Below are 15,021 nucleotides of genomic sequence, written 5' to 3'. Positions count from 1 at the left end.
TGTAAGAGATGAGACAGACGGTGGTGGAAGAAATGCAGGAAAGTCCTGCATTTAACAGTCCGCTAAAGTCCAGAATCAGATCATTTCAGATTAACCCATCAAAAGTAACACTACTCATAATGCAGAACGACAACTTTCAGAATGCGTCGTTACAGTTATTACATATTTGTTATATTTGTCATAAAACACCTGATATTTGCAGCTTGGAGGGTGCCATGAAATCGAGGGGATGTAATGCTAATTTTCAGTATTGATTAATCTGACACATTTTTTGATTAATTGATTCAAATTAGTCTATAAATACTTAGAGTACTTGACTAAAGGTGCTTAATCACCTCCTAGCACTGGAAATAAATGGTAGTGGAGACAGACATAGCAAGACATAACCAAAATCTGTTCCAGCACCTATGTAATCCAGTAACTGGACTAATGAACTCATTCTAAATTAGATGACCTCATATGAACGCTCCAATCAGACTCAAGTGCTTTCACTGGCCGTAATCCGATTTAAGCTTAAAAGTGATGACTGTTTTGATTATTTTAAAACCCTCCCCTTATCCAGGGAAGAAGGGCTTTTGCTGAGCATGCGTGGCAGTGTTAAGCCATGCTTTACAGTCTGTTCACAGATACACGCTTTCACACATCTGAGATGCCAAGTACAACCAGAGTTTTCTACTTCTGGCGACTGAGCAGCTCCACTGGAGTAGCTGGGGGTTAAGCTCCCTGTTCAGCTGGCGAAGTTATTGAATATTAAGGAGGAATTTTACTCACTCATTCACTTGGCTTTCCCACAGTGGTCCAGCTGCTCCTTTATGTTATTTCTGATCTGGAATAGGGGCTGCAGCTGACAATTATTATTATTATCAATTAATCTAATGGTAATTTTTTTTTTTTTTTTAACTAAGTGATAGTTTAGTTTAGACAGTGTCAAAATATAGTGGAGAAATGCTCATCAAAATTCATCAGGCACTGAAGAGAGACTGCCAAAAGATTTTCCATAACCATTTTTTTGTGTGTGTTTACTACATTAGGATATTTTGTTAATTTAAAATGTGATATTTTAGTGGGATAATTTCACACGCAGATTGAAATGTCTGAAGAATTTCCTTGGCTCAGGTGACTGTCATGAATTTTAAGTAGACTAAACAGCTTTGTTTTTTTGTCATTTCTCACAAGATATCACACAGTTGAATGTTGAAAACAAAAGGAAATATCTCATTCAACTGGCAGATTTATTTCTTTGAACATAAAATATATAAAAAAATAACATTTTGCATCACATTATTGGGATAGAAGAGTTTATGAGACTAATCAATTAACGGACTAATTGTTTCAGCTCTAATCCAGATGTTATGGCCACAAACACAGTTCCCCAGCCTCAAAAGCCCAAACATGCTGGACGCAGTAATTGCCGTATCCAGTTGTTTGATTCTGCTAATATGATTATTTTATGGTAAATTGTACGCTTGAGGGTTGTAGCATCAGAGGCGCCAGCACCTCATCTGCATCGCATCACCACCTTGGGGGAAGTTAGTCTCAAGGATGTGCCGATTGCCCACCTTTTTATTCGAGCGGTAGGAGTTTTATAGAAAAGTACGGGCATCCCATTAAATTTTCAGCAGGTACTGGAAGATAGTCAAGCTTAAATATTAAAGAAGCAGAACGCTGCACACACTTCAATTAATGCTGGAAAAATAAAATTGGATATTAATATTTATTCTTAACGATTTTCCAGTCATTAAAAACATAACTTTGACGATATGACATGTTTTTGTTGATTATTCTGTGAACTTTTGAACTGTTTTTAATGGTAATGAGTCGTGTGATGAGGCAATGAGACAATAAATTGATGCTATAAATTGACCATTCATGATGACTTGAGGATATATTATGAGAATGCAAACATGGTGTTTAGATGAACAAATGTGTGAGCATCGTGTGTCCTTCTCTTACTTAATAATTCGTTTTTTTCAGCAGATTTAAATAAATTCACTTTTTTTTTATACTGTATGTAAGCTCTCTGCTTCCTGCATCCAGTATATACTGCAGCTGTGCTTTTCTGCAAATATGTTCTGGTTTTGATTTATACTAATAGATGCATGCTGTTTCCTTCATACTTAACCCTGAACAACCAGTCAGCTCTACATCATTATCTGTTGCATGGCCTGGTCTACAGTCTGTTTGTCGTGTTTATGTAGAGACCCAGCTTGTTCATTAGGTTGAGTGTACATATATTGAGTGTCATATTTTGCACAACCTGCAGTGACTGTTTTGTTTGACTGCACTGCAATGACATATTAGCAGCTCATAAAACGATACGTGGAACGTGTCAGATAGAAAACATTTGCCTATTTACACATCTAGCAAACATGGAGCAGCATTAACATTCATCTGGAGTCGTCTCTGTGTCCACATGATAAATGCAAGTCCAATATTGACTCTCTTTTAGCTCTGTCTTTGGTCTACACCAACGCCTGAGGGAAATGTCTGGCTCCTTGGCCACTAAATGCTCCACTATGCCCATTAGCTTGTCTCTAATGTGGTCTGTCTGCCGTTTGGTGTTGGACAGATAGTGTAGAGTGGGGTTAGCTGAAAGCTGAAAACAGACGCCTGCTGTATCTGGACATAATGTTATGACAGTGGTGAGAGTGAAGTGAGGGTGCAGGTCGGAAAAACAGAACTCTGAGCTGAAAGACAGTGAAAAGCCCTGCTTGATTAAGGGGAACTTTAGAGTGAGGTGACTATTCTCTGTTGGTTCATCACTTTGAATGATCCCTGTCACATAGTCACGTGTAAGCAATAGTTAATGATGTAAATATATTGATTATAGCAACATTAAATACAATTAAAGGGTTGTTTCACCAAAATTATATCTGTCTGTACAGGTAGTTTTCATTGTCCAGGTTTTGTCGTACGTGTATTTGTGCAGGTTTTTAGATTTCTGTCTCTAACCCAACACAATGCTGGTAACAAGAATTTTGTTTTTGGTGCTCACAGCACCGAAAAATTACATTTTGAAAAATTCAACCTCTGGTTCCAAAAACAACATCCAGGTTACTCTGGCTAATCCACAGAATATACTCAGTTCAACAGTTTTCACTGGAACTAACAGAGAAATAGTCCCCAGTATGAAAAAAAAAATCCACAGTAATGAGGACCCTGTTTCTGCTGAGAGATGTTACTCTTGAATTTTTCGAATCCATTTTCAGTGCTGAACTGAAACTCCATTGTATAAGGGTGAAGACAAGAATCTCAATAACAAATATCTCCAAACCTGAGCAAAAGCTAAAGTGATCTGCATGACTAAAATGTGTGTATATATATATCTTTTATACTGACCATTTAAGAGATAGAATCTGTTAGTTTGAATGTAATGTAGTGAAACACAACCTGTTACTGCTTTCCGATCCGATTTGCTTGTTGCTCCGCTTGCAGCAGCTGACATGCAAATCTACCCTGATGATCTAATTATGAACTGAGGAAATGTGAATTATGAGTAAATGTGCATCACTGCTGTCTTGGGAAAAACCACTTAAACTGACTGCATCTTATTTTTTCCGTAATGAATGTGTTGAGTCGGTTCCGTGACCCCTTGGGCCTGAGAAACTTATTAAAACTCAATTGTATGATTTCGAAAATACTGTACACAGGAGTCAGTGAGTAAACAAACAGGATTTCTTCATTCCCTAGTCTGGTTTTGGAGATCCATGGTCTTTAATAAAGGCTATAGACTGTCTGTATTTGTGTGTGCAGAGAGAGAGAGAAAGGGTAGCGAGAGAGAGACAGTGACGAAAAGACTCCTCTGAGTGGCGCAGGATTTTTGGAATGCACCTGAAAAGTAAACTAATTTTCTCTGCGGGTCAGAGGACTGGTTATGGTAATAAAAAGAGAGATGTCATTAGATTCAGTGGTATTTGAAGAGTTCTCGGGAGGGGGAGGGGGAGGAGGCGGAGGAGGAGGAAGCATCTATAATATCTGTGTGTTTGAGTGACTGAAAGTGAGACAGAGGGGGAAAAAAAAACTGTGTGTGTGAAAGTGTGTGTTTTCCAATCTGCTTCCCTGCCACTATCTCTGCCTCCTCTGTGTATATGTTATTCATGAGCTTGACCTACATGTGCCCGTGGTTGTGCGTGCGTGTGTGTGTGTGTGTTTCACTCCACGCAGGAGAAAGCGATAAGGTTCTGGTCCACTTTCCAAGATTCACCAACCACTTTCACGGTCTGACCACCCAGTTTGATATTTTCTCTTACAATGGAGTGCAATCTCCGGATGACAGTCCCCACTGTGTTTATGCTTTCATACTTTGTCTAACTGTAGTGCTGCTGCTGTTCCTCGTGCCCACTTACACCTGCCCAGTTCTTCCTCTTCTTCTTTATTCTGCTCAGACTGGAAAGAGAAGAGAAACAAGACTAAATGGAAAAGTGTCTTTATAAAAAGTAAAAAGGAACCTGTGCATATCATGATCACTTTAAAAACAGACCTGTTACACCATTCTAAATCACAGAGCATCTGAATGCAGTTAAGATGCTGTAGGTTTCTCTTCCTTGCCTGTATAAAACTCCGTTCTCGGGTATCATATCATGTGAAATACATGCTGTTTCCTAAGCAACAGCAAGCCAGCGAGTCCAAGGAAAGTTGGACTTAGCAATGTCAGATCTTTAGCCTCTCTCGTCCCCTTGGTGTCCTTCAGCATGAAACATCACAGACTGGCCTGGTTAGTAAACATGAGCGTGCTGTGTGCAGTTTACTGATGGTACATTACAGGGGTTCTGGGTGCTGAAGGGAACTGAAATTTTCCTCATGAACCAGGATGTTTCAGCAGGATGTTAGACTGAGAAGGTCCGAAAATTAATGTTAGCAGAAGAAACTCTTCGCACTCACTCTGGAGATGTTGTTTTTACCCTTTTAGAAGTGAGTAAATTCAAGAGAACAGAAAATGGAACAAATGTGAGTCATCTGAAGATTTTTAATTTTTTTGGGTTTGTTTTCTTTTTTTTACTTATAAATACTATAGTCTATAAAATGTCAGAATATAGTGGAAAAGGCTCATCACAGTTACCCAGAGACCAAGATGATATATTCAAAATACTTATTTTTTTCTTACTCAAGGTCCAAACATCCAAAGTTATTCAATGTATAAGACAGAGGAATGCAGAAAATCCTCACATTTTACAAGCTGGAGCCTGTGAGTTTTGGGTAGTTTAGCTTTATTAATAACTCAAGACATTTATCAGTTAAAAAGATTCTCGTTGATAATTGTTTTGATGATTGACTAAAGGATTCATCTTTTCTGATTTAGACTAATTTTTGGCAGATCAAGAGAAAAACACACATCTAACTCGTGTTTACCCGTTAACCTCAGGACAGAGACTGAGCTGTGGGTTTTATGTGATTGAAAGTTTTATTGGATATAATGATCGTGAACATCACTGAATGAGTCAGCAGAAAAAAATGATTCTTTTAGGGAGAGAAAAGGTATGACATTGCTATAAAAATGTGTGATAATGGATTGTTAGACAAACAGTATATGTGGCATATAATGACAGATAGCAGAACAAAACACCCAAGGGCACAAGGTAACCGCACAGAAAAGGCATTTTTCATTTAATGGGAATAAATGGGGGTCATTGCACCGCTGTACAGTTCCATAACATGAAACCACCACATCCTAATTACAGTCCAGGCTGTTTTTCTGCATGGTTTTTTTTGCGTCCTGTGTTCTACTAGTCTCTGGTTAAGATGCTGACGCCTTCCTCTTGACTGTCCCCTCCCCCTTCTCGTCCCTCTTCACCTCAGGGCGTCCAGACGTGGTGGAACCCATTCCAGACGATCCCACATACAACGTGAGCAGCGAACTCACCCTGGAGGTGACCCGCAGCGACGACAATGCCCTCGTCACCTGCGCTGTCGACCATCCCTCTCTCGCCCCGGGGGACAAGAGGAGCCAGCAGCCTCTGCGGGTGTTGTGTGAGTCAACTGGGAAATGAGGGGGGGGTGAAGTGGTGAGAGATGACAGATACAGAAGATGCTGGGGGGAGGGAGGCAGAGTAGAGGACAGACAGATGTGAGAGGGAAATGTGAAGTAAAACCTCAAACTGCTCTGGTTTTTATTTGTGCTTCTCTTTTATTGAGAAGTAGTGGCCGATTTTCCCCCTTTGCAGTTTGACCTCTGCTCCAGTAATTTAGCGTTAGCTACCTGTAATAATGGCCACAAAGGAACTTGACCTTCCTCTGCAGGTGCACTTGCCCAGAGTTGAGTCACAGTGGATAAGAAGAGAGGAGGTTATTATCTAAAATTAAAATATAAGTGGAGCCACGTCGGACTTTGTGCTGGTACTGCCACCATGTGGGCGAGCAGATGGTACTGCGTCGCCGAGGGATAGTAGCGTCATTGTGTAAGGGGGTTATGTCATTGTAGGAGGCAGAGAGATGGTGACGCCTACAGGATGCAGATGGGAGTAGATTGAGACAGGGATGAATGAGACTGTCGGTGCTGTGTGCATGTCTGTGCGGTTATGAGTACTGTGTTATGTAACTACGCTCTGTGTCTCTGTCTGTGTGTGTGTGTGTGTGTGTGTGTGTGTGTGTGTGTGTGTGTGTGTGTGTGTGTGTGTGTGTGTGTGTGTGTGTGTCTTTGTGTGTGTGTGTGTGTGTGTGTCTTCCACTTACAGATTCCCCTAATGTGGAGATCCATCCTGAGAGCGATTTGCCCAGAGAGGGGGAGAAGTTTTATCTCCAGTGTTTGGGCAACGGCAACCCAGAGTAAGACACACGCACACACCTCATTCACACCATGGCTGCCTGTATGGATAATTATATATATATATATATATATATATATACACATTTCACTGCTTTAAACACAGTCGAAACGACACATTCACACCTACACGTTTTACAATTACAGTTACAGATCCCTGACTTGAGTTACATCACTAAAGGCACAATTATTGGTGTTTATTGATATAAAATAAAACTTTATGGGATTAAATAACAACACCACTTCCACACAACATCCTTTATACAGTACCACTAAGTAATATTACTGAACATTAGTCATGTTTTTTTACATTTCCATGCAGTTTGCTGTGTAACTAAGGCTTCCTCGTCTGCGCCAACAATTAGTGAAGTAAGATAATTTGATTTAGAAAGACAGAAGTCACGGCAAGAGGAAACTAACACTGACTGTTTGTTGGGAGATGCCACTGTGTTTGGTGTCAGACACTTTTTTCAGATGCTGTAACATCACACCACTTCCACCTCTGCTTATTTGCGGGACCCCAAGAGTTTGCTGATTATGAAACCATAAATATTTTTGAGCGTTTGGACATGACTGATTCTGCCATTGGTCAAGTGGGGACTGTTTGGGATGAACAGTTAATTCTTCTTTTTTCAGTGCCCTTCTTATATACTAATGTAGTCTGTCACCTTTATCACTTCAGCCAGCTGCGTTTTCTTGAAATGATTCTTATCTAGTGAACCTGAGTACATGACCCAGCATCACTCTGTAGCTCTGTGCTGTCTCTTACGCAGCAACTCGAGCTGTTTTTCTCCTACTAAAACATGTATTGATGGAAGCCATGACACAGGTTGGGTGTCACAGTTCTTAGTCTAATCAAAGCTTTTACCCTGGTTATACAAAGGGTGTCAGTATATTTAAGAGGCGTTTTAGACAAGCATACAAAGGAGACGTGTAAACACAGTCACATTTTAGTTACTTGGCAGGTACACAATCATAAAACCCCTAAAAAACCCTTAAATAATGCACATGCACAAATACACACACACACACACACCTACAGGCTACATGTGCAGGTAACAGCGCTGACAGTCTGCACATACACACAGAAACACACTTCTAAGCAATCACACATCTACACGTTCAATTTCTGAAGCTTTGTCATGCAAGTAGTCGCTTGTTCAAACACGCACACACAGGCACACACAGGCACAGTTACCGAAGACACCTGCTTCTACAAGCTCTTGCGTGTTCACTGATACAGTGAGTACACAATTTTTCTGATACCCACAGACGCACACACACAAACAAACTGCAGCCGTGTCTTAAATCCTGCCCACACAAATACATTCTTTCCCCTGGCCTTTCTGCATTATAGATGAACCTCCAGCCAACCAGCTCTATTGATCCACTCTCCTCTCCTCCCCTCCTCCTCCTTCTGTCCTCCTCTCCCTGCCTCCCTCCATCCCTCCATCATCGGGTATCTCTCCGCCGCTGTGTCACTCACCGCTCGTTCGCTCCTCTCCGTCTTGTCACGACACCTCTCTGCCCCACTCATCATCCTCCTCTTCTCCCCCGTCCTTTCCTATAACTCTCCTCTATCTTTCCTCACACCTTTTCCCTCTAAACTCCCCACCCCTCCTCCTCCTCCTCCTCTTCCTCCCCGATCACCTTTTCCCCTCTCTCCCCACTGTCAGCTCATCACAGGAGGGGCTAGGAATGAGATTAGCCAGTTAGTTTGATTGGCAGGTGGAACAGATAGGGGGAGGGGAAGAAGGAGGTGACTGTCATCACATGTACGGCAGCAAGGAAGTCGATAAATTACAGACAGGAGAAAAGCAAGGCATGAACAGTGTGCCACAGCAAGGGGTTCAATTCCCACCGGGACCTCTCTTGTTAGAAAGCATTTATTTGTGATACAATTAGATTCTGTGGATGAAAGCATCCATTAAACGATGCACTGTGCGTTCTATATATGAAACTGTCTTGTTCTGTGGTAATAAATGGCTCTATGCAGTTCAGAATGTTCCTGACAGTGCAAGGGTTCAAGGTTCAGCTCCCTCTGGGATCACCCTTTCTAAAAATGTACTTAACTCATAGTACATGGAGAAGCTTTAGATAAAAGCGTCTGCTGAGTGGCAGAGGCTATATGTAAAAAAAAAAAAAACAAGGCTACAGAAGAGAGAAACTGTGAGACTGAGGCAAAAAAATGACAAGGGAAGGAGAGGTAAAAAGGAAAACAAACCAACAAGAGAGGGAGAGGGAAGCAGAGAAAAACGTGGGCGGAGGGGAGACAGAAAGATTTGGTGACAAGCAGCGAATGACAAAGACAGAACGAGGAAGAGCGAACAGGAGAAAGCCGGTGTGTGTGTGTGTGAGACGGGGCGGGAGAGAGCATGGAGGGGGGAGCGTGCTCAGTTATGTGCACCGCCGCTTGTGGATGAGCTAGTGTCCAATCAAATCAGATACAGGTTGCCCCCACAGCTGTCAGTCACTCGCCAATCACTGCGATGACACCTTCCCTCCGACACACCCAGCCACTCAGCTCGCTCTCCTCCTCCTGAGCTGCCTTCCCCAATCAAACTCAGTGAACTTCTTTTCTCTCTTCTCCTCTCCTCTCCTCTTCTCTTCTCTTCTCTTCTCTTCGTGGTCACGTCCTGTCAGGTTCAAAACAATAACTTACCGTATCAAATTCTATGCTGTGTTTTCCTTGACGCCTGACGGCAAGAGCTTTCTAACAGAAGGGAAAGGGATCTGCGCTCTACGTTCTACTGTATTTCCCATCTATTCAATCAGCACGGCTGGAGAGTTCTCACAATCACATCGCATTTCTGCTCTGGAAGTCATTTAACCAAGTTAACGTCCCCAAGACTGTTCACATAACACATTTACAACTAAAAAGCCTTGCGTAACTTTGACTCGTGATTGCGTGCAAGCTTCCCCGTGTGTGCAAGGTCATGGCCACGGTTAGAAAACAGCAGGTGACATGTAACAGGATTACAATAATCTGTATCCTGTTGAAGGGTAAGGCTTTGCCATATTCTACACTTTTCTTACCGCCAACAAATCCCATGAAAAGACTAAAACCAACAGTGAATTAAACCTTCTAACCAAGTGCTGCCTGTGTAGCCAAAGCCTGATTAGCTTTATTCCTCTGTGCCATTGAGCTTCGGTGTTGTCCAAAAACTATTAAAAACACATCAGTGAGCCACATCATTGCACTGGAAGACCTGCTCCTTGTTACTGTGGGTGCTCTTGTTTATTTTGAGTCAAATGTGCTGTCCCGCTGCTGTAAATGCTCACTCATTCACCAAATATGTAATAATTCACAGCTCAAAATAATCCCCGACAAATACAACCACTGCTCCTGTTCCCAGCTGAATTACTGAGCCTTTTTGTAAATAAAATTGGATATTTGTGATCCATCTTTAAACGTTTATTTATATATTTATTTATTGGGCTAGTTGAGGGGCAGTACAATATGTTGTAACCAAAACATCTGGAGCAGTTAAATGCTCCACGTTCTTCAACAGCTACATGCTGACTTTGTTTGTCTGCTGGGCAAGGAGTGACAGTGGGAAGCTGCCCCTCGCCGATGAGAGCTTACTGAATCAGAATAGTTAGGATGTGGGGTGTAAAGCAAAAGCAGTGAGCTGACAAAAAGCTGAAAAACCCTGTACAACTGAGGAGAACTGCAAAGTCTGGTAATTATTCATCTCACCCATTGTTTATATAAAAATATTGATTAGAGCAGCTTTAAATAAGTCCATTTTCTGTAGAAACCAATGGCCTTGGGACTGAGTGCCACAAACTGGGTATGGAAGCCAGAAAGTAATGAGAGTTGGACTAATGCATTGTTGTTCTTCTCAGGGACTCCTTTATATATTTATCCTTTAATAATCTTTAACTGTGAAAATACTGATCAGATGACAGACACTGTGTATTGGATGTGTTACTAAGTGTTGGGTTGCTTAGATTTTAGATATTGGCATAATTTAACATATTTCATATTAGCAATTTAGCAGAAACACCCAAAAGCTCATTCTTTACTGTGATAATGATTACAGCTGTGAGAAGGAGGAAATATGCAGCACCAAAGTACCCATAATTGCTATAAAGAATGTCTTCGAGCGTATTATGACTTTTGTGCAGTGTTTATTGATGCATGTGTGCTCATTGAAAAGTTTCCAATCAAGCAAAGCTCAGTGCCAAGATTAAAACTCAGGACACGTGATGGGACTTATCAGCGTGTTCTGACCAGTCAGCTGTCTGCACTTAAGCTACCCGCCGTGTAACCGAGATTGACTCTTGAGCGTTTTGTTTAATAAAACTACACGAGTTACAGCCTGTAAATGTGAAGTTAATCGCTCAGTTAATTGGATTTTAACTAGCATTTGGAAGCAGTGTAATACAACAGCTGGTTACATTTTATTGCAGGTAACCAGATGATGTAGACAAACACGGTGAGGAAAGGCTTGCTTTAAATTCTTTTTTTTCTTTTTTTTTGGGTTGGATAAATATTCGTCTTTTATTTGCCTCAGGACAGTTGAGTGAAACTCAAGCTCTTTTTAAGCTTTGTTAGGATTTATATTCCTAAAATGACACATATTCAAAACTTTGAGCTTCACAGTAGGTCCACAGTCTCCCTAGTGTTTGCTCAGCAGCAGGTGTCAAGGGAGTAGACGATTAGCTCCGTTTGAGAATTGTGCCCAGCAGCAGTAACATGGAGCTGTGGAGTTGTAGGTTTTTGCCTTTCAGAGTCATCCAACGAGATTTGAAAATATTGGTCTGAAGGAGTCTGATCTGAGAGCAGCATAGTTCCTGCCTTTAATCGTTACTGTACAAACGCCCACCTGGCTACTGTCGTGAAGTCACGGATTGCACCTTTAGGTGTCGCTGAGGGTTTTTTTTTTTTTCACACTTGGAGCGATTAATCAGTCCAACATATTCAGGTCTGTCCCCGATTCAGACTCCCCGTCATTGTAATTACTGTACAGTGCTTAAGGACTCGCACATTTACATAATTGATTCTTTTATCAAGGCACGTCTCGCTATCTCTCTCATACACAATCTGTTATGCAGAATGGATTTTTTAACGCAGGCTGATTTGAAATGCTGATCTTCTTCTTCTTCTCCCTCCATCTCTTTTAAGCTCTTTTCTTCTTCGAGCTGTGGCACTCCTCTCAACCCCGTCTTTCTTTCCATCATTTTCTTCATCATTTCTTTTATTTCACTTTTACTGTCTGCTGCAACAGCTCTCTCCCTCTTTACGTCGTTCATTCTCTCCATCTCTTTCTGTTATTTTTTCTCAATTGCTCTCCTCACCTGTTTTTATCTCCTCTTTTTCTGTGTTCATTCCTCCCAGCCTCCCCTTTCCTTCATCCATTTCTTCTTTTTCCCTTCCTCCCTCTACTTCACTCTTGATGATTTCATCTCTTTTCTTGTTCCTGCAGCACTTGTCACAGCTCCCTTCTCCCCTCATCACGTCACCTCTCTTGATTTTTTTTTTTTTTTTTTTACTTTTTGTCATTCTGTCTTTTTTGCAAAATGTGCAAAGCATGTACAGTTCAGCTCAGGACTCTCATTCCTTCTGTATGTCTCTCTCTCTTGTCAAAGGCCCTCCATCTACATATGGGAGAAGAAGGATGGAGAGCTCCCCCCACAGGCCAAAGTCGACGGTGCTTACCTGCGCTTCGAGATGCTCAACAAATCAGATAATGGCGTTTACCTCTGCCATGCTGACAACGGCATCGGAAACAGCCAGGGGGAGTACACACTCCTGGTGCAAGGTAACAGGAAAAAGTGAAAAGAGGGAAGGCAAAACAGTGAGGAAAAGGAATGAGTGGTGGGGAAGAGATGGAGATGAGAGGGACTGATGTAGAGAAAAAAGTGAAAGGGCTGGGATGTCTTCTTTTACATTTCGTCATCACTTTTTTTTATTTCTTCTGTCGTTTGTTGTGGTTTTGCTTGTACTTCTTCCATCTTTTTTCTCTTCTGATTTACTTTCGTTTCTTTCCTCCTGTTTTTGTTTGTTGTTTTGTTTTGTTTTTCTTTTCTCATCCAACCGCGCCACCATAACCGCCACCGTTTACCATCCAACCGCTTTCGCTCTTTCTTGCGCTTCTTTCCCTTCGCTTTTATGTGCTCCCGTTCGTTCGATCCATGGCCATTTTTGCGCTTTGCTTGCCCATTTCTCATCCCAAGACCCCATGGACCCAAATGCCTCGGACACCACCTCCCCCTCCACTGACCCTCCAACCTCTCCTTCTTTCCCTCCTACCTCATCCCTCCCATCCTCCGCTCCTCCTGACATCTTCTCTGGCTCTGGCTCTGATTCCACCTACTCCTTCTCCTCATCCCCTCCTGACCTCACCTCCTCTTCCTCTCCTGACTCCTCCCCTTCTCCCACCACCTTCAAGCCTGACATGTCGGCCACCATCTCCAGTTCCTCTACCACCACCCTCTCCAACGCCCTCTTCCCCGACCTGCCATTCTCTCCCGACTCCTCTTCCCCCTCCTCCTCCTCCTCTCCCTCTCCCTCTTCTCCCTCCTCCGCAAGCATTGCTCCATCCACTGCCACTCCCTCCTACTCCTCCCCTACCTCCTCCCTTACTCCCTCAGTTTCCGTCCGGCTGAATGGAGTTTACACTTTCACAGGTAAAACCATCTGAGTTACGCACTTGGACACACACTCGCAAACAAGAGAGTTGTCAGAAGCTTAGTAATGGATTGGAAAAACAAACACCATTCATGTTACTGCATTTTGTCTTTTTTTTTCTCCTCAATACACAAACTGTTTGCATTGTGGAGCAGTCAAAGATACTGGGAGCTTTTACTACATGCACACACACACACACACACACACACACAGACATGCAAACACAAACACATACTCAAAGCCTGTCAAGACAAAAGTTGAAGAAACACCCAATGAAGGAAAAGAAGTGGTATTCGTGCGGCCGTTTCACAGCTGTTTGATGTTTTTTTCTTGTTTTCCTCTTTCCTCCCGTTAATAATCCCTAACCCCCAAACCCCTCGATGCACACTCCTCCACTCATCTAACCAACCATCCTTCCATCCATCCATCCATCCATCCATCAAACATCCAACAATCCATCTACTCATCCACTTCAGAAGATGCTGCAGACAACATTGCAGGTATAACTTTTCCACCAGTCACCTTTGGTTCTGACTTTCTGTCGTTCTAACTTTTGGTCCACCTGCCTGTCTGTCTGTCCATCTGTAGGTCTGACTGTCTGTAGTTCTGTCTGTTTTTGTCTGTCTATCAATCTGGGGAAAAAAAATAGTCTGGGGGCCCTTTGAACTTCAGAGCAGAGGGATGAATATTTCATACTCTTGCCCACGTAATGCTTTGTTGTTGCCCATACATGCACAGACAGGCTCAAAACATAAGCACACACACACACTTTAACACCACAGTATTCGCACCACGCACTCAATCTGTCTGTCTCACAAAGACACACACACACACACACACACACACACACTAGCATGACCCCTTAAGTGGTACAAGTCATTTACACAGTGTTCCACTTCCTCTGTGTGTTGCTCTATGTGTGTGTGTTTTTTTTCTGTGTGTGTGTGTTAGTACTGGGGAGGGAGGGGTCAGGCTTCGAGGTGTTCTTGGGTCTTGTCTGCTTTCCTTTGATGCTGACAGCAGGATTTATGGGCTCATTCTCAGTCTCGCCTCGTCAGCATGCCCCTCTCACCTCCACGGCGGCCAGCCGGAGTGTGTGTTCCACCTTCTGTGTGTGCGTGTGTGTCATTCTGACTGGTGCTCAGAGTCTCCCCCTCCCCACCCCCAACACCCCTCTCCCCCTCTTCCCCCTGTTCTCTGTCTGCGGCTGGCCTCTGGTTGGCTGTTGTCATGCCCCTTCACTTCTCTAAGTGGCTGAAATGTGACTTTTTCCTCCAAAATTGTCCGTTTACCACATCTTTTGATGTCCCAGCTGGTTGTAATGTGTTTCCTCCTTCCTTCCAGTTTTGTCTACATCTCTGGTTGTCAGTGGCTGTTGTCAGTGCCTTTTTCTCTCATTCCTGTGCTCTGATTGGGTGTGTAAGGTAGCTGTTTCTTCCTCTGACTGGTTGAATCCTAGCTGTCTTTATTGGTTTGACCCCCTCAGACATTCACCAAGTGCAAGCCAGTCTCTCTTTCCAGCTCCCTTTCCTCTTCTCTCCTTTTTAAAGTTCTTTTGCTTTTCAGTATGCGAAGTGCTGCTTTTGATTTGTGCCTATGAGTGACTTTCAAATCGACACCCGGC

The 15,021-nt window shown here is 42.6% G+C and overlaps 1 protein-coding gene across 4 annotated transcripts in view; it reads left to right on the top strand.

The window, feature by feature from the left end:
* cadm3 (cell adhesion molecule 3) overlaps positions 1-15,021 on the top strand; it is a 78,817-nt gene that overhangs the window by 56,255 nt on the left and 7,541 nt on the right. The window contains exons 6-9 of one of the 4 annotated variants that reach the window (XM_041055605.1): positions 5,797-5,967; positions 6,672-6,762; positions 12,356-12,528; positions 13,877-13,897. In XM_041055605.1, the coding sequence (XP_040911539.1) occupies positions 5,797-5,967; positions 6,672-6,762; positions 12,356-12,528; positions 13,877-13,897 (456 nt within the window). Of the gene's footprint in view, positions 1-5,796; positions 5,968-6,671; positions 6,763-12,355; positions 12,529-12,943; positions 13,439-13,873; positions 13,898-15,021 lie in introns of those variants that run through there. The other 3 variants (XM_041055604.1, XM_041055603.1, XM_041055607.1) reach the window with 3 other exon arrangements.

Source organism: Toxotes jaculatrix, chromosome 14, assembly GCF_017976425.1.
Source record: "Toxotes jaculatrix isolate fToxJac2 chromosome 14, fToxJac2.pri, whole genome shotgun sequence".
In the NCBI taxonomy this organism is placed as follows: Eukaryota; Metazoa; Chordata; class Actinopteri; family Toxotidae; genus Toxotes; species Toxotes jaculatrix.
The sequence above is the reverse complement of the archived record's forward strand: the minus strand, read 5'-3'. Positions and strand labels throughout refer to the sequence as shown.